A 20,103-nucleotide genomic window follows, 5' to 3' on the forward strand; every position below is an offset into this window, starting at 1 on the left:
AACTTCTGTTGTGTGTGACATCAAAGGATTCTTACCTCCCTTACACTTTCAATCAAGGTGAACTTTGGTGTCCACATTACCTGTGATCCTCTTCATGATGGCATTCTCTCCTTTATGCCTCAGGAAGAGGTCAGGGATCATAAATAAGTGAGGATATATTATACAAGATATGTCTGGTTGCCTCAGCTGTGTCTGTGTAACAGCCAATGCGCCTGGTTATCCTCTTTGGAAACACCGTTGTAGCAAAAGGAGAAATACCCTCAGGGTCTGGCTGAGATAAGGTTGTCTTTAGTTGCGGGGATCCCTCAGTGACTTTTCAGCAGAGCTCTTTATTCACTAAAAAGTGGCATTGTGAGTTACTGCATGGTCTAACATACAGAGACACCGCCAAGCAGACCCCAAGACTTTTGTGGGGCTCAGCCAGTTCCAGCCATCAGAGGGATATGATCCTTTGTATAAACAAGGACTGCTACACAGAGCTGGTGATGATTGTGTTGTGCTGGGTCAGCTGTTTTGCAGCTGGCTGAAGATGCCATCATGCTGTATGTCATATGTGATGGCCGCCTCATTTTTCACATCATTCTTTCCTGTGAAGCTTCACAACTGAGCATGACTCTTCTGCAGCCAGGACTGCACCTCCGTCATTTGCAGGGCTGCACTGTGTCTTCTTTCCTTCTGTGTGATGTAATGAGCCAGGCACACTTGCTCAGCCAGATGTGTAGCTGTGGGTAGCTCTGTCTGGCCTGTTTCTCCCTAAGGCTCCATGTTAAAGGGAGTCATATCTGAAAGCACGCTTTGCAGCTGCTGCCTACATGTTGTCCCCTCACTTCCCCAAAATCCCACTTCCGGGTCATTCCTTTAAACGTCTCCAAGAAGTAAGCATCTATGTTTGACACAGCCTTTACTCCCGGCTAGTTCACCTTGGGGATTCAGCAAACACTCCTGAAGTTCCCTGGTGCCCAAACAAATCTGGCAGTGAAACTTCAGAGACCTGTAAGTCAGGCAATGGGTATGGAAAAGGAGGTTCAGATCCTATGCCTGGATAACACTGCACTTGTTAACATTTCCAAGTACATACAGTGATTCTTTAAGTAATCAGTAGTGAATTCTGCATGGCAGGAGTTGAGGAAGGGGAGATGGACAGGACTCTGGTCGTAGCCAAGCACTCCTGCCATCCTTTGGCAACTGACTCCCCTTGCACCTATGCCCACACTGGGGCATAGCTATGGAGGAGGGATGAGAAGGAAAACGGTTCTGGAAAAACCATGGGGAGAAAGATGTTAAATGGTTCCTGTAGGAAACACTCCAAGTACTACCATCCTCCTTCCCTGCACTTAAATTCTTCCTGTGTTTTAAATGTCAAGCATACCACCAAACACTGGTAGTGATATCTGTCTAGGTACCACGCAGGGGCACAAGAAGCGTCTGTGATGAATGTAAGAAAGCTCCATATTCTGTCTGTGACTTGTCCACCCACCTATAAGATGGTACTAGAGACCACAGAAAGCTTTTCCATGTCTGTCAAGTCCCTAATGCTCCTGTCTACAGCCTGTCTCTGAAGGAGCTCTTTTTACTGTTCCAGATTAACTGACACGTAACCAGAGTATTCTTGCTAGAAAACAGCAGGCTTTGTCAGCAGCCAATTTTCAAGGAAATTGGCCATTTAAAGCCACATCCTAAGTAGCTGGCTATACATATTGGCCTTAGCTGACCCACACTGAAATGTACTCTCTGTCATCTCTTTGTTTCTGTAGTCTTTATCTTTAAATAATCAGCTGTTTTGTTTACTAGATGTTGGTCATGGGTACTGTATTTCCACTACATTAGCTCTACTCAGGGGAAAGTAATAGCTCTAGATTGAAGCATAAGCCATTTGTTTTCCTGTAATGAGGAACACTCTGCTGCATGCTTTCTAACCTATTAGATGAATTGTGCTTTATTTGCCTTGAGAAGAACCGTACTTAAAAGCAACTTTCTGAAGAGGAAATGAGGCAGAAAGCGCACAAGGGGAAAAAGGGTCTCTCTGCCGATTAATGCTTCCTGAGCTGCATTTTCACGCATTTGTTGACTGAGCAATCCTGATGCTTATTGCTGGAAATGTACCAGGCTAAAAATTAATTGCAGGCTAATTACTTTATGTAAAGAAGCTGTCTAATTATGTCTGAAATATCCTACAATGGCAATTCTAAAAGTAGTTGTGTACCTTCCTTTCTTCAAGTCTGTATTGGAGGATTTTATCAGTGGCAAACACAACTGGGATAAGCCCTTCATCATAATAAAACTGCAGAGATCAGGTGTTTTTTAAAGAACTATTTTCATTACTTTGGTACCTGCAGTAGTTTAGATTTGTGGTGGTCACTCATGTCCATTTATGATACTGTCATTGAAATCACAGAGAGTTATATGCACCAGGGTGTTAGTGTATCTCTATATATAGGTTGTTCCCTAGCATTTATACACCAACACTCTGTTCAGAAGAGGGACTTTAAAATTATTCCACACTCCTAGTGGAACACCTTGTTCTTTAAAGGAATTGTTGCCATGCTGTTTTACCCCTTGGCCTATGCCTTGCTTAGACTAAATTATATTTCCTTTACAGAAGCAATTCACACTTATATTCCCCTGAATTATGCTAAGCAATCCTTTCCATTTCTTTATCTGAAACAACACAAGCTTTTTGCCTTTTCTTTTTAATTGAACTCTCTCAACCTTAATCTTCTCAGTAGTTCCTCAGATATGAGATTCATTTTGTGGGAATTCTCTGACTTTTCTCCACTTAAATGTTCTCATACAGTAATGCCGTGAAACGTGCATACTGTAATGTAAGTCAACGTCTTTTGCTAATCCTAGAGAAGCCTGATATCCCAGCACCTATTAAACACACCTGGCCCCACTGTGCACCAGAGAAGGCCATTTTTATTGGTCTTGGAAAAAAAAAAAAGCTGGCAACATCTGGTTAATTGTGCAATTTGAATGCCTTGATTGATCATTGGTTTGTACCACAGGAGGAAAAAAGGTTACCTTTCTAGATCACACTTAAAAACTTGATTCTTTCTAAGTCAGTCACCAAAGCATTTGGCCCTGATCTGGTGGAGAGCGAGCTGTGAGTGCTATCACTGACGAGGCAGTCTGTTGCAGAAAGGAGCCACAGTGAGTTACAGACTCTGCTGATATCGTGATGAAGAGCAGTAGCCCACCTTCACCATGGCTTGCATGGCTGACACATGTTTATTTTGCACTTTGGAAGATGAATCCTTCACATCAGGGGAGAGCACAAGAAATAGTGTTAGATAACATTACCAAGCTAACAGGAGAACTGCTTTCTCTCCTACTTGTGTTTCTCAGTGAGGTGCCGTCCTGCATGGTGCTTGTTACAGTAAGTTTTTTTTTTAGGGGTGAGGACTGATAGGTCCAAACAAGGAAGGACTACTCAGGCTTCTCTGAAAGGCAGTTATAAAACCAAACTCATGCAAGTTCCTTTTTAAAGTAGACCATGGCTTAGGCACTCTACTTTTCATTATTTTATATTTGCTTCACTGAAAATGTCTCCTCAGAAAGCAGGAAAGCCTTTGGCATGTTACATTGTTCAGTGGTTCCTTTATTTTTCAGCTGCACTGTTCTGTAGATGTGCAATTTGCCCTTTCTTTGAGGTTTTTGTATCTTTGTGGTATGGAAAAATTTCTGACTGAAAGATTGATGGGCAGAACTCTCTCTAAACTATTACATGCTTTAAGGCAAGAGCAGAGAACAGAGAGTTACAGATGTCCTTTGGGAAGGGAGGTCAAAGCTTAAGTGGGCAGGAATAAGGAAAGAGATGCCCATCAAACACACTCAAATATAACGCTGGGAGAAGTTCTAGCCACCCTGTTTTCATAATAAGTGCTTGACGATGTAAATGGAAATCACAGCAATTAGATTATTATAATAAATGGGCGTTGCCTGATTATTACATAAGAAAAAGACAGCAAATTTCAGAGTGAAATTCTCACCTCTGTTGAGGGACAGCACAGCCTATGCAGAACATGCATCCTTTTCCAAGGATTAAAATGAGAATAGCATCTATTAGGTTTGTTTATTCTGTTTTGGTCAAGGCAGCAGTGTTGCCCCTGGAATGCATTAGGATGCTCAAAAAGACTCTGAAAGCAGGATATGTTATTACTGGTTTCCCTCAGTTTAATTATTATTGGACATCTTGAAATCAAATGTCTTTCTCTTCACTATAATTCTGTGGCAATTCATTTGTCACTTCTGGAGTATTGCTGACTTGGCCAGTGTTTTCATGTGGTTTCAACAGTACAGCATGCCAGCTCACTTCTATCCATTTAATGTATTTTGTATTGGCAGATGGCTTCTAAAAAGAAAAGATAGAACAATCCTTAGGCCTGGTGCAGTTGTTGGGGATTTATTATGTATGCTCTGGGTGAGTTAATCAGAATTTAGAGATGCAATTATTGTTTACCTGCAGACTAAGCACCATCTTTATGTTAAGCACTCCTTAGTCTATAGGAAACAGTATAGAATAAGCTGTGCTTGTTTTGTCTTTAAATCTTCTTGTACTTTCCTGTAAAGCACTGACAAGTCTGAAATCTTCAGATGCCATAAAAGAGGCAGCAGACTTTGATTAAACAGCTGCTCCTGTTATCTGATTTAATGGTGACGATGAACTGAATGTTCTTGTGATCCAGAAGGTTTCCAAAGCAGTATGCTGATTTGTGAGCTTGCATTTATAAATTGCCTTCATCCTTCAGAGAAATGCAGTGAATCATTGGAGGGGGTGAAAAACTACAGCTGTTGAGTGGCGTATGGTAGTAGGCAATACCAAGCAGTAGGCACAGAAATATTGAAGGGGACATTATCTGCAGTGTGGACGTCAGGAGGAGATGACATGTAGGCGGAATGTAACTGCCCAAATTCGAGCAAGGCTGGCACTGCAGAAATACTACTCTTCTTTTTATATACTGTGACTGAAATGGAGAAAGGGCTGATTCATTCTTTCTCTGCCTTTGCATTATTTATGCCAAAGTAAAACAAGTATAAAATAACTCTAATTGGGTGGAGTTTTAGCCTCTCTTTGCAATAGAACAAACAAATACAGAATTGTTCCTAAAACTCTTAAAAAGATAGCTTTGGAAATCTTCCCATTTTGTGTCTCATCAGGGTTTGCTTGTGAACAGTCTCTCATGAGATGGTGCATATTTGGACAGCCACTGTAGCATCTTCTTGTTAGAAGACAAGCTTTTACAGACATTAATGCTGCTAGTACCCAGTTCTGAACACAAGTTATTGGGAACTGAGTTCCTACAGTCCAGCTGGAACTGGAACACCTTTTGTCCATAATTGGCTTTCTCTGTCTAGAAATCTCTTCTCTGGCCTAGACTACATTGCTGAAATATGCATGTAGCTGGGTGCAACTGACAGCAATTAAATGACATTTTCATGTCCTAACTTTCCATGTCCTAACTTTTCTTAACTTGCTCAAGTTTCAGATTTATGGAGGATGTGGAGCTGTGTGTTAAAGAAAAATACATGAAGTCAAGTACACAGTGTGCTGCATAGTGAGGAAGGCTGATGATTTTCTTATCACTTCTTCATCCTAAAAACATCAGGATTTATCTAGATTTGGTTGTCAAATAAGCAGAAAGATGGTAATCCCTTAGTCAAACAAGAAACTATTGCTATTAGTAGCAATTTAATCTTTCATATGTCTTTTTCTTTTAGTATGTTTAATTTATGTCGCACAATTCCTGCTCTTACATAAACACTGGGCAAGTCAAAGACAGCACAACCTCTAGGAAGACACCATGATAGTAAGGAGATTTACAAACTTGATGTTACTGGTGAGTAAGCTACAGAGTAGAGGAAACAACCAAAAAACGCACAGCTACACTGAGAAGCCAGCTGGCCCATACTTCTGCCCCAAGGCAGGTTCAGCTATTCTCTGCCTCTCCTGGCAATGCTTATCTAGACAGTTCTTAAACGCCTCCAAAGGCAGTGGCACACAGCTTCCACCAGCAATCTGTCCCGGTCCTTGGTCATGCCTGTCAGTAGGCTAGTTGCCTTTGAATTGTGGTTATCCTTTGAAATCTAGACTATACCTCTTCAGATCCCACAGCCTCTCTATTCCGTTTATTCTTTCTACCCTTCTTGTTGTCTCTGTCCCCAAACAGGAGGAGCTTTTCAGACTTCATTGTTACTGTTATTTCAGTTGAAGTTGCTCAAATACAATAATGCTGGCCAGCAATACAAAACACTTAGAACAGACACTTCTAAAACTCAAGTTGATTTTTTCAAATCTTACTCCAGCAAACTCACATATCATTTTGAAATTCAGGCTTCATCTTCTTTGCCTGTGAGATTTACCAAATAAAAGGTCTCCAGGTGGAACCTGCAGTAGCTGTCTGCTTTCATGGCTCAAGCAGACCTGCTATACTGTTACCAGTGACTCTGAGCTACTCACAGAGTAAATGGGAACTGAGGAAACTGCTTTTTTTACATAGGCACTTTTCAGATGATGGCAGTATTGATTTCCTTTTCCTCTCAGAAGGATTGTGCACAGTTGTTTTGCTGTTCAGGGTACCTGCTACCTTGGATCTTAGGTAAAGCAGGGTGCCAAATGCTGGTCTTGGACAAGTCATCAGACAGAATGTGTATGGAAATGTAAGGATCCTTTTAGTGGACAGATGTACAGTCTTGTCATTCTGCAGAGCCTGGGCAGAAAACATGTATTAGAAAGAGCTATGGATCATAGTCGTAGAAAAAAAGGGCTGGAAGACAGCTTGAGAGGCCAGCTACCTGCATGCTTGTCCAGTCATGCAAAATTGCTGGTGGCTGTCAGCATCCTTAGCAGTATGCGTTATCAAGGTTCCCCATCTTTCCATCCCAAAGGCAGTTCCCCTCAGGACTCATCTGACAGGAACAAAGAGTGACAGTTGGCAAGGACCGGCAAAGGAAGAGGAGGAGCCAGAATGTGCCCTTCTCCTCTCCTCTCCTCAAGTCCTTTGTAGAACCATCAAGAGAAATTGCTTGAGTCTAATGCTTCACAGGCTTTCCCACTCCACACTCTGCCTTCCTCCTCTTTAGCTCCTGATATGGTCCTACAGGCAACCTTTGAGGCCAAAGAGCAAGTGGTTGCAGGAGATGTGGAGATACAGGAATTTCAGTGGCTACCCAAGGAAATGAGTGGTGTAGGGAAGATTCATTCATGTCTTCAGGGCAGGGCATTACCTCCTATATTTTTCTTCTGTTTCTCCTGTGAGGTTTTCCCATGGGAGGAAACCAGTGAATTAACTATTTTATCACCTCCCTCTGAAAGAACGAGGCATTCTCTTTTGTGCCAATATTATTGATTGATGTAATGAGACTGGCTACTAATCAAAGTGACCTCAGTAGCCTAATTCTGTACCTGATCTCTCTCTGTTTGTGCTTCAAGGTCTTTGACAGGGTCCGAGAAGATTGCCCTAATTTCCACGAGAAGATTAAGCCTATTAATGCTGAACTCACTCAGCCCAAGCTGGCCATCAGTGCTGAAGATGAGGAGGAGCTTCTGACCCGGGTCAATATTGTCTTCCATTGTGCGGCAACAGTTCGCTTTGATGAACCCCTGAAGTATGTCCTGCTTTCTGTATTTGCTAAGCATGGTTCAGAATGCACAATAGCCCATAAGGCATCATTCAGTGCATCTCTTGTATATCTGCGGTAATAATTCTCCATTTATGCTCTCATGCTACATGTGGTTCTGTGCTGAACATGCAATGTAAATGCTCTGAAAACGTCATGTGTATATGCATGTCAAAAGTGAAGAATCTTGGCAGATTTCCATGAGAACAGAAGGAATTGCTGCAAGCTTGGGTTGTGATATAGTAAGGGAGTAAAGTATGACCTAAAATAGGGATAGGGAAAAGTGGTCTAGGTCAGGAGGGAGATGTTTTGGCAGAACTAGCTGGAGGCAGCTTGAAGTGAAACTATGTTGTGTCTGTCTCTAAAGCTAGTGTTAATGGCCTTTCTTTGTCACTGAGTAACTGAAGAGAAAAATGAGATGTTGTTTAAGAAAATAGCCTATCACAAGCTTTAAAATACCCAAAACTCGGTGTAATTAACTGCTTAAAATAAATGCTCAGTTTCTGAAGGAGCTCCCTTGGGAGTGCCTGTCCAGGCAGGCGTTCCATTAAGAAAGAACAGCAGAACTAAGCTACTGAACCAAGTTTGGATGTGTAAGTGCTCCTATGCAAATCACAAATGTCAATAAACCAAGGTCGATGATCTGTATTGCCAGATCTTCACATTTTTTTGAAAAATGCTAAAGCTGTGAGAGAAGAAAACACAATTATTAATGTCGATCTTCATTTGCTCATACATAGGCTACAACAGATAAAATAGATTTCTACTGTGTCCACCATAAATAATTGCTTTTTGCAACAACTGATTAGAGAACCCACCAGAAAGGAAGCAGCTCTTGATTTAATATTGAGCCATATGTAGAACCTGGCTCAAGATATAAATAGCAAAGCACTGCACTGCATTAATAGCCATAAATGTTCTTAAATCAATACATGAATGAACATGCTATAAAAATACATCACAGTGGAATGTAACATCAAAGGGAAACTACATTTTTAATAAGGATGATAGCTAGAAAGAAGTTGAAAGAAAAAGTTAAAGTGGTCATCTCTTGCAGGCAGTGTAGAAAGTATTTAAAAGGCTGATTGCATGTGATCTGTCAACATCTCTTTAACAGAACAAGGAAAATCCAGGATGATTAAACAGCAAAATACGAGAAGTTGTTAAAATCAAATTATTCCTGTCTGTATAATAAAATATATCATATGGGCAAAAGCTCTAGTAAGTTAAATGAGAAAGCACAATATTGCTGCTTAAATAAGAATTTTGAGCAGCAATTTGCTAGCAACACAAAAAATAAAAATATTTTTTAAACACAGCAGAAGTCCAAAGCCTACCAGAGAATATGGAGAGCTGATAGATAAGGGAGGTGCAAAAGCAGTGCTATCAAGATGCTAGAAAAACAGAAACAGAGAAACTAAATGAATTATTGGCATCAACAAGCAGTACATTTAGGGAATTCTCCAGATGGAACTCCTGAGGGCAGAAATCTGAGAAACTGTGTTATATTGAAATATTAGTAGATGCAGTTTTAATATAAATAGAAAAAATAAAGAGTAACAAATCACCAGGGTTAGATGATATTCCTCTAGAAGGCTAAACAAATTCTGAATATCTCAGCAGAAACCCATGCTGGGCCCGTATTCTGAGCGCAATTCTGTTCAGCCCCCCTCAGAAGGGATACAATCGAATAGAAGTGCACATGGAAGAGCAACTTTCATATGAAGGGTAGCTCAAGTAGAGGTCCTGCTAGAAGGGCAGGAGGAAGTAGAAATCTATAGAAAATGCTGTTCTTTAGTATCAGCATGCTAAAAAAAAAAATCTCTGGCTTTAGGTATTGTGATCCAAACATTAATCATACTCTTAGATTCTGTTTTCATTCATCTGGACTATTTACAATTTCCTTTCAATGTTAGTATAATTAATTTCTTTAGTGTATATGGTACTTAATAGCATTATTCATAATCTTGTACATGTTGCTAAAGCTTCTACTCCTGGGCCTTTTCCCTTCTGTGCAGCAAAGTGCCTTTCTTCCAGTACAGAGCGTGCAACAAAATTCAATGTCTATTTACTGAGATCCATTGCAGATAGTCTCTGGGATAACTTCTAGCTGTGCTGGGTGCTTCAGGGTCAACCTTGCTAACCAGGACTCTTTCCTCTTATGCTTATCAGCTCTCTTCTCCATTCATTGGGAATTTAAGCTGCTATCTCTAATTGTATCTTCTTTCAGTATGAATCTGTTTTTCTGGGCCCAAGGACCCTTTGCTGCTTACTGAAACCATGTGTTTATCTGGTTTAGCAGTGGTCCAGTAAGGAGAAAGTTGAATGGGCACTGTAGCAGCCATAATGCATCAGTGGTCATGTGTGTTGGAAATATTTGTTCCAGGAAGGGGTGGCAAATATGTCAGGTGTAGAGATGTTAGTGAAATGTTACCTCTGATCCTTTGAATTGAGTACAAATATTTGAGAGACATTCTGTGGCCAGACCAGTGAATCCAACAGCATTGCTCTAAAAGCTGGTTTAGCCCTTGCATTTCAATGAAGCTTTCCACTCTGCTGTGGCCCCCTCCTCTTCCCTTACTTGCCTTTTCATTATTTGGGTTTTGGAAAATGCTCAGCTTTGATATACTCTTTCCAGCGAAATGTGTTTTGTTTCTTTCCCCTGCCCTCTTTAGACATGCCCTGCAACTGAATGCAATGGGCACACAGCGGCTCCTAGAGCTGGCCCGGCAGATGCAGAACCTCGAGGCCTTCATCCACATCTCCACCGCCTATGCAAACTGTGTCCGGAAATGCATAGACGAAGTCATCTACCCACCCCCGGCTGAACCCAAGAAGCTCTTCGATTTAGTAGAGTAAGTAGGAACTGCATAACCTCTTCTGACATTGCTTTTGCTTCATTCTGCAGAAGACCTCCGAATTGCTCATATAACCTACCCTGTGGGATTTCTGTGGATAGTTACTGTTATTGCTGTATGGCCTTTGTCCGTACACACCATGCTAGCAAGAAATGCTGGCCGTAGTAAGAGTGACACCAAGGGAAGAGAGAGCTTTCAATCTAGGTGGTTTTGAGGGGTACTTTCCACAGAATGCCATCCAGTCACTCTGTCCTTTCTGGATTTTCTCTTGAAACTAGCTTTACTGAGGTTTTTTGAAAACAGAAGAAATAGAGGCTCTGTTTTAGAGCCTTTTTATCTGGAGAGCTGCTGAAGTCACACTTTATAAACATTTGGTTGAGCTTAACAATACTTTTCCAAATACAAAAGTATTAGAAAATAGCATAACCCGCACTTAGTAACCCTGTGATTTCAGCTCCCTCTAAATTTTTCCATGCACCATTTTAAAAAAGACTGTGTGATTTCATGATAGTCCAGCATGAATAAGTTATGCATGAGTACATTTGCTATCAGCGATGGAGTTGTGATGCTTCGTTCTGTAAGACTCGGCTCTGTTGCTACCTTAGTAAGAACTGACATTTTTCATATCCCTTATATTCATTTCTTTATCACTTCAGCTTCCCAGTGCTGTTTCTACTTATTTCAAGAATCCTGTGGTATTAAACCAGAGTTATATGGGGATGAGTCAGAAACAGGCTGTTTTAGTAAGAGTTCAGTGTGAGAATCCAGGACTCCGGGGGAACAACTAAATGGGTTGTTTAACTGAATCTACCCAAATGAAGAATAATTAGAAAGAATAACAAAATCTGCTGATAAAGGCCCCAGGACACCTTCCCCTTAAAAGGATTTTCCCACAGCTGTAACTCTGTTGTCATTTATTTTCTAGTGGTATTCCACTTGTTTTCATATAAACAACTGACCTGTGAACTAGTAACCCAAATTGTTGGTATAAAATCTTTCTTCACCATGATTTAGGGTAATAGGAGAAAAGATTAATTAATGTCCAGCAGGAGAACCACTGAGGTTTTATATTTTAAAAATTGTTTGCCCAAAAAATAATTTAACTAAGCACTACTTCGGAAAATTTAGTACAAATCAGTGTTTTCTGTTTTTTAGTTTTTCCGGTAGCCCATATTCTTGGCTATGTTTACTTCCAGCTAGTAGTCATCTATCATTTATCATTTATTCAGCAAGTGGAACATGATAAAAACATAAGAAATGCTCTAGTGCTGTAGCACAATGGGCTACGTGGACCAATATCTTGCCCTCAGCAGTGGCACTGAGAGATGCTTTTTAGGGTAACTACACAAGCCTGGATACTTTTTGCAGTCCATTCCCCATGTAGCGTCCAAGAAACCAGAACTGTAGTACGAGGGGTATTACATCATATTGATTTTTGACCCATTTTTGAGACCATTAATTCGTTTAATCCCTTTTTGAACTTTCTGGTACTCTGCCTCTGCAACCCCCTGTGGCAGCAAGTTCTAGAAATTTACTAACTGCTGCATAAAGACGAGCTTTCTTTTACCTGTTTCAAGCTGTCATAATAGTTTCATTGCATGTCATGTAGTTGCAGCATTGCAGTATCTGCAGTATTTGCCCTATCCACTACCTCTGCAGTTCTGTAAATCTGTACGGCATTTACCCTGGATGTTCTCTTCTGCAGCCTGAAGAGTCCCAGCATTTTTACTGTCTCCCCGTATACTGACTGATCTGTCACCTTGATTATTTTAGTTGCCCTTCCTTTCTGCCTTTTTTTAACTCCAGTCCCCCCCTGAGGTGCAAGGGCCAAACAGAACTTCATGTAGTACTCAAGGTGTGGTCACTCAAAGTTTTGTTTAAATAGCTTCAAAATGACACCATTGGTCTTGTTCTCAGTACCTGATGATGTCCAAAATTTCAATGACTTTTTTGTGTGCTGCTACTCATTGACTTGGAGGTTTCATAGAGCTGTCAGCTGTGCTTCCAAGAGCTCTTGCTGAGCTGCAACTGCCAGTTCTGAGTTCAGCAGCCTCTAAGACCAGTTTAGACTACTTTTCCCTAAATGCATGACCTTACCTTTATTTACAGCGAAGCTAAACTGCCACGTTTTTCCCCACTGACTCAGTTTTACAATGTCCTTTGGAGTTCGTCGCTATCAGTAATACATTTCACTGCCCCAAGAAGCTAACCATCACTTGCCACTTTGGAAACAGTTTTGATGGCTCAGATAGAAAAGACTTCAGCAGAGGACTGAATACTAATCAGAAACATGCAGAAGTGCCTGGCTACCCCAGAGGCTGCTACTTCAGCTGCTTCGTATATGACACTAAGAATTTATTTATCGTAGTTTGTATGTGCGGCAGAGCGGATGATGTTTGAAAGGAATGTTGAATGACAGAGGATGGGCTTTCGGATGCGTTCTTTGATGTGTTTATCTGGGTTGTATGTTTGGTTGTTTTTTCTTAATCACATAATTAGAGATGGGTTTTCTTTTATACTAGATTTTTTGATTTGTTTTACAGCTTTTCCTATGCCCCATGCTCCAGAAGTTCACAACCTTCTGTTACTTTTGGTGAGACAGAAGTCACAGCATGCCCTCAGCTAAGATGGCATCTGTTTCTTTACAGTGCTTGCAGGTAGCATTATAATTGCTCACAGCAAAGATAACGACTGCCTTCAAAGGCATTGAAATCAGGTGGGCCTTGTTGAAAACCACTGTCTTCAAGGTTATTGGTTTGGAAGGTGTTCTGCAAATCAAAGGCAATATATGAAGGAGATGTGTGGGGTTGTTGAGTATGTGGAGAGGCAGGATGGGGAAAGTCCCTGTGATGTTGGGGTGACATGATACAGGCAGAATGGAACAGAGAAAACTCTGAGAGACTGTGAAGGGATTACTTAGAGAGAAGACAAAGCAGGGTTGGAAGGAGATGGGAGAGATGCACCTTTTATTATTCACCATGTAAATGGAAGAAATAATATGTGGATATCTGGGTACAGAACATTTCAGAGAAAGGAGATTAACAGATATCAGACTATTACCTTCAAAAAGGGTGGGGGAGGAAAAAAGGACACAAGGAAATATAAATACCCCTTGTCTTAAAGTGCTCTTCTATAAGAGCATTAAGGGGCATGATCACACAAGTGGATGCAATAACACATCCCTTTAAAAAGCATCAGCTTTTGGCCATGCAATTGATACATACTTATGATACTTTATTCAGTTGAAATCCCAAGTAGGATTCCCAGCTGTTTATTTTTCTGTTCTTATCCTCCTATTATATCCCTGCTTTCCAGTATTTTGATGTTTAACCTGCAGGTAAAGACTTAGGCCTAATCTGTGTAAACCAAAAGTCACACTTCTGAGTGCTGCCCAATTGATAGAGGAAACATATAATCTGCCACATCAAGCAAGGTTTGTCTTAATCTAAAGCTGAGGGAAATCAGCTTTGAAGGGTGTGCTGAGGTAAGGAACATAGCACACAGTGAAGCGTGGGCTGAAGCAGAACTGTTTTCATTGTTGCAGAAAATGTAGATCCATCATCACTCACAAGAAAGAAAGTGACTTATTAATGCAAAGCGATTAATACAGAAAGTTATGTTTTCCTATAGCAGAGTAATTTGGTGCATTTATGCGGTGGAAGAGGAGGGTACTAATTGTTTAACTTGCATCTTTTGTTTCTACAGGGTAATTGCAGCAGTAACGAAAGCAGTAGCTTTGTGATTTAGCATTTAAAAACCTTCAAAGTAGGTCACAGAGGAATAGGAACAGTTTGCCTTCCTGAACTGTCAGCTCGGTGCTCCTATGATGGTAATGCTGGTAGATCAAATCACCTGGTAGGATGGTACCCTTGAGACAGGCAGGGAGTGTGGTCCTCATGATGACCACTTAAAATAATGCAGAGAGGCTTGTCTTGAAGGATGAGGACAAGGGGAAATTGCTTCTTCTTGTATTTCTACACCTGTCTTTGCTTTGTGAGAAACACTAACCTGTAAGCCCTTATTATTATTAAAAACAAAAAAAAAGGGAAGAAGGAGGAAAAAGAGACTTGTATGCAGCTTCATCTGAGTTCCCAAATGAACCTAGTCTTCCTGCAGGCTCTGCAGAAATAGACATCTCCTTTTGGTAGTGCTGGTAATTAATTAATTGACAGATTTAAACAATGGCAATTTATCTGAGACCCTGAGGAGGCTAGGTTCAATGCCTGCCTTAACAGGCTTTGTAAATTAAGTCAATATTGTGTGCTGCTTATAGCCTCTGCATAGGTCAACTTCATATTTTCTACCCTGTTTCTGAAGCATGGGACTAGAGTTGCAAAGGAAAGTATTTGTGCCTCCATAAGGCTTTTTTTTATTGAAAAAAAAATTCTATATGCAAAAAACTGTCAGATTCTTTTTAACTTGTTCCCAAACTGAGAGATTGACTGAATTCAACCCTCCCCTGCAAACTGTTTTGCTGTTTCAGTGAATGAGTGTTTTCCAATACAACAGTTTTGCTGTAATATTTCCATCTGTGTCTGATGAGAACTATCTGAAAAAACGGTGTGCCACCTGAGCCATAAGTTTGCGTATTTAAGCTGATGTGATCAAGTAATTCTCTAGGCATGACAGTCTCCACCTTATTCCTCTCCCTTTGACCTCCACCTGTTTCTGAAATTCAAGATAAGGAGGGGTGAAGCAAAGATCTGCTGGAAACAGTATCCTTGCAATGCCCCTGGGAAGAGCACACCAGCTCAGTCTGAACTATAAGTCCATTGACTTAATTACAAATTGGATTATAGGAGTTAATCTTTGATTCTGTGGTATAACAACGGCCTGCTGAAAGCCTGTTGGGGGTTGGCAGTGGTGTGCAAGGGCTCTGGAAGTACAGCCAGTTCCTGTCCTTTAGACCCAGATGCTGGCAGGACCAGTGATGTCTTGATAGTGTGCCAGGGAAGAGCCTTTGAGCCTTAGGCCCTTGCTGCAGCACCATGGTGTTAAGGGCCAGTTTTTTAAGGGTATATATGTAACTGCTTCTGATAGAATAGATACTTGAATACCTTAAAAAAATACTTGGTGTTTTTTTTTTCTAAAGCAGCTGACACTGACAGTTTCTTATTTCCTATGTTAACAAGCCAGTGGAAAACGAGTAGGAAGGATCATCTAATATTGTAAATTGTGCTACCGGAGTAACATCTCTGTAGTACGTTGTTCTAGCTTTTGAGACCTTTGTAATGCTGCTCGACTCAGTTACTCAAGGTTACCCAGAATCTCCTGAAATGTACTGGGGAGTATATAGGGACTGTGTTGGCTAAGGATGAATGCCACTTAGTGAGAGTGCTAGGTTGGAAAACTCCATCACTCTGTAGACCATGGCTATATCTACATTGCAGTGAAGCATAAAGCACACAAGATTGCTTTAGAATGAGATTGTATAGATACCTGAAGTTGAGCTAGACATTATAACATGAAGCTTACCAGGGATATTTTGCACTTTGAAGACAAAAGTAAGCTTTCTCCCAGAGAGCTGTTATAAATCCAAACCAGTTGCTCCTTGCTTTATCTTAAATGGCTTTGACTTGTTTATCCTTTGTTTCAGGTGAGAATTCCTGTCTCACTGTTCTTTTTTGCCTCAGTCTTTTCTCTCTCTGCATGGTGGGTAATGATGTTCTCCTTGTTTCCTGTAGGTGGTTGGATGAATCTATCATTCAAGACATCACACCCAAGCTGCTTGGGGACTGGCCCAATACTTACACCTACACCAAAGCCTTGTCAGAATACCTGATCCAGCAAGAGAAAGGAAACTTGAACATCGCTATCATCAGGCCATCCATCGTGGGAGCTAGCTGGCATGAGCCTTTCCCAGTAAGCATGAATACATAGCAATTCCCTACAGAGAGCCCATTGATACAGCTGTAGCTGCAGTACTGTCAGCAATCTGTCTCTACTTGTAGCAGTGTCTGCTTGAGAAACAGGTTTATAGGAAATTGCATGGAAGAGGTGAACGACCTGTGCTGGAGTAGAACAGCAAGTCTTCTTCAGCATCTCTAGGAAACACTTTTGCCTGCAAGTAAAAAGAACACATTTAAGCAATAATAAGAAGAGCTGGGATAAAAATAGTACAAAATGTTGGACCTGCAACCGACAGCCTTACACACAGAGGATTGTGCTCAGACAGACAGGGGAGTTTCTGTGTTTAGCTGGGGAAACATGAGATCTGAGAGTCGGTCACAAGTCTTTCCATGGCCCAGTCAGCCTGTTAATGAGATCCCGATGAGCACCCTAGGCCTCATGTGGTCCTTGAAAACATTTGATAATGTCACGTGTAGTTACCTAGTACCTTTGTCTTATGTTGGTAGTTGTTGAATTCACTGGATTCACGCTTGTATGAGCCTGTTGCAGATACAAATGTCAGCCGTGCAGTAATTAAACGCAGCTGTACTTCTGGACTGAAATAATTCACTAAGCTAAATATACTGGTAGGAATAACATCCCCTAACACTGCAGCCAAATTGGAAGGGCAACATAAAGTCACCTTTAGCTTTCATGCAGCTTGAAGCGTGACATAGATGGCAGAGATATAGCTGAGGCTGTGGGCCAAGCTCCCCATCTTGGAAAGACAGGGTGAACTCTCTTAAGTGTCATAACCTGTCTCAGGTCAGTCAGCTCTTCACTGCTCCTAACTCCAGCTCCCACAAGTGGCAGTTTCCCTGACCTGAAGTAAGATGGGATTCAAAAGTGGAGTGGTATTTTTTTCTTCCTTGCCTTAGGAATTAGTTGGAGTAATCAAATCATTCTCAGTGACATCTGCGTGTTGTATGTTGGAGGGTGTGTAACACATGGACTGTTTTCACCATGTGTGACAGCACCAAGACACTGTAGTGTTTAAAGCCAGAGTTTACTCCTGTAGCCAAGTTATTATAGGAAAGAAGTGGCTACTAAGAACAGAATTTGATTCTGTTGTTGATGGTTAAATTGCAGACAGTATGAGGTATCATACAATGCATCCCCTATTTAAAATCAGTTAGGTACTTTGTCCTGGTTAGCTTCCTGGCAGCTGTCCCAGATAGGCTGGCAAATGTCTTAACTGTTGTCTTGTCTTGTTGTTTCTTTGTCTACACCACAGTATTGTAGCCCTTCCACCATTTTGAAGCCTATGTGAGCAACATGGCTGTTACTATTTTCAACTGAAAGAAATAGTAATCATTGTTCTTTTTTGCAGGGTTGGATTGACAGCTTCAACGGGACAAGTGGAATATTTGTTGCGGTATGTCTAGTCTATTTAAGCTCCCCTTAAAGTGGAGCTGGAGTTACTAAAATAACAACTCTAAAGTTACTCTAAAGCCCCACTTAGAAACTGCGTGCAAAAAAGGTTTATAGCAATTTTCTGAACGTGGTAGAAAGATGTCGTACATTTGCCATACATCTGTATGCCTGTAGGACCCAGAAGACTGTCTGTTTATGCTGTGCTCCAGAAAGGACACTGAAAGAGTATTTGTATTGCTGGTTCATTAAACATGAATTGCGGGTTTTAGTTTTGGACAAATTTGGCCGAATTTTCAAAGAAAGGGCAAAAGATACATCCTTGAAACTAGGGGTAATTGACAGATGTCAAAGCTTGAATCTTATAACAGAACTTAATTTTACAGGCCAGATTACTGCTGCGAGGCAGCATTACTTATACTTTCATTTATCTTCATATGTATTGCTTCCAAGTCCACTGCTATGGTTTGTGACCGCTCTGCAATAACAAAGACTCTGGGCCTCATTTGCCATTGCTTTGTACAGGAATTCTCCATGGGCAGAGCACATCTAAATAATGTGTGTAACTATCAATTCGGACTCTGCCAGTCATATGGATAATTCACTATATTTTTGCTTAATACTGGTGTAAATAACTACTGTGCAAAATGGCAAGGAACAAACCGCTACGGTAAATAATGAATAACTGTATAAAATACTCCCTGTAATATGAATCATTACAATTTAACTTATGAAAACAGTAAAGTTGTGTACCATTTCTTCTGGCTTATATCTTTTTTCTGAACTAAAATCATTACCTTAGGTCTGTCTGTCAATCCATAATGCTGTATAGCTATGGGCAGGTATTTTTGTTCATGTATGATTTGTCCAACTCGATTACTTTGTAAAAACTCTACTGTAATCAGCCTGATGCAGAGTATAAAAGGATTAGTAGTCTACAATCATAGGAGAGCAGAATAAAATCCAAATATCATCTTGTTAAAAAAAGCTCATTTGTACCTAAAGTAGAGCATAAATAGAAACTGCTACAGTTACTTCCGGAATCCACAGGACTAGTGAAATTAGTAGGTATATCCCAGCTTTTATCTGAAACCCCAGTTATACATTTCAGAGACATTCAAAAGCCCCCGAGTGCATCATTTGTGTTCACAAAGTGTTATTAGCTCCTATTCATCTCAGAGTTTCTTTAGAATAATTATCTAGCAGCCTTCTACTCGTTGCTGACTGCTCATAAAGCTTATACTGCCTCCCTCCGCTCTACTCACAGCATCTCGTGCTGTTTTCTGTGTTCTTGCATGACGTCTTTTCGTTATTCCAATAAAGGTTTTGCAGTTCCTTAATTTTACAGAACCACTCCTTACATTTTCATGTGACATGTAGCTTTTGTAATGATATCCATGAGTTCTGATTTTTTATGTTTACTTTTGAGCATTAAAAATGTCTGTTATAAAAATTTGTCCAGAGTTAGTTTGCAAGAAAGATGTTACACGGAAGATTTCCATTGCATTGCTCTTTATTCCAAAAAGCTAATTACCTAAGTAACAAATTACAGCAAGTTGCTGTCATACATGTAACATATGCGAGTACGTTATGAACCACAGGCCAAATTCATATGCTTTCAGCCATATAAACACATGCCCATCAATCTTTTGTCATTTAAGAAGCATTTTCCCCCTCCTTTTTTCTTTTCTTTTAATCTGTCAACAAGTAAAAAACACCTAATGATTAAATATTTGGAAATTTTGCCTGTATATCGCTCTTCTGTTAATACTGACTGCTTTAGGAACTTACACTGGAGCTTGCATATATTTTATATGCTTATCCTTTGCCACTTGTACCAGAAACTAATATTTTCTTTCTTCAAAGCAAATATTTCTAGCCTTGTTGAATGCAACAGCAAACCTTATAGTGGTTTCATTTAGGCCAGGTTTCACACACAGATGCCAGCCTATATCTTTATCACCAAATTAACTACGGAAAGCGAAGATTTTGAGGTTTTAGGGTCACTGTAGTAAATAATTTCCCTTCCCTTTTATATAAAAACTTTGACTTGTACTGAAATAGTTTTGAAATAGAGATGGTATTTTTTGGTTCAGGATTGAAGCTCTGAGGTTCTTCAATACAGGAAATAAAGAGACAATGAAATTTGTGTCATCTGCACTGAGCTCTTCCGTAATGAAATATGGCGATTTGATATGTAACTATATTGTGACTTAACAGAGAAGATCCAAAGAGCAATGACGATAGGTGCAGGGTGTAGAGATGAGATTGATGTTTGTGTCCAATGGGCCTTCGGTCCCACAGGCAGCAGTGTTGGCTGGCATCAGTCAGGAGCAGAGACTCCGTGACATGGAGAAGCAAAGGGGGA

At 40.5% G+C, this 20,103-nt stretch overlaps 1 protein-coding gene across 5 annotated transcripts in view; it reads left to right on the forward strand.

Moving 5' to 3' along the window:
* Positions 1 to 20,103, forward strand: part of FAR2 (fatty acyl-CoA reductase 2) — a 155,436-nt gene that overhangs the window by 109,026 nt on the left and 26,307 nt on the right. For all 5 annotated transcript variants that reach the window (XM_064462055.1, XM_064462074.1, XM_064462047.1 and 2 more), the window contains exons 3-6: positions 7,430 to 7,605; positions 10,293 to 10,472; positions 16,160 to 16,337; positions 17,695 to 17,739. In XM_064462055.1, the coding sequence (XP_064318125.1) occupies positions 7,430 to 7,605; positions 10,293 to 10,472; positions 16,160 to 16,337; positions 17,695 to 17,739 (579 nt within the window). The remainder of the gene's footprint in view (positions 1 to 7,429; positions 7,606 to 10,292; positions 10,473 to 16,159; positions 16,338 to 17,694; positions 17,740 to 20,103) is intronic.

Source organism: Phalacrocorax carbo, chromosome 1 (genome assembly GCF_963921805.1).
Source record: "Phalacrocorax carbo chromosome 1, bPhaCar2.1, whole genome shotgun sequence".
NCBI lineage: Eukaryota > Metazoa > Chordata > Aves > Suliformes > Phalacrocoracidae > Phalacrocorax > Phalacrocorax carbo.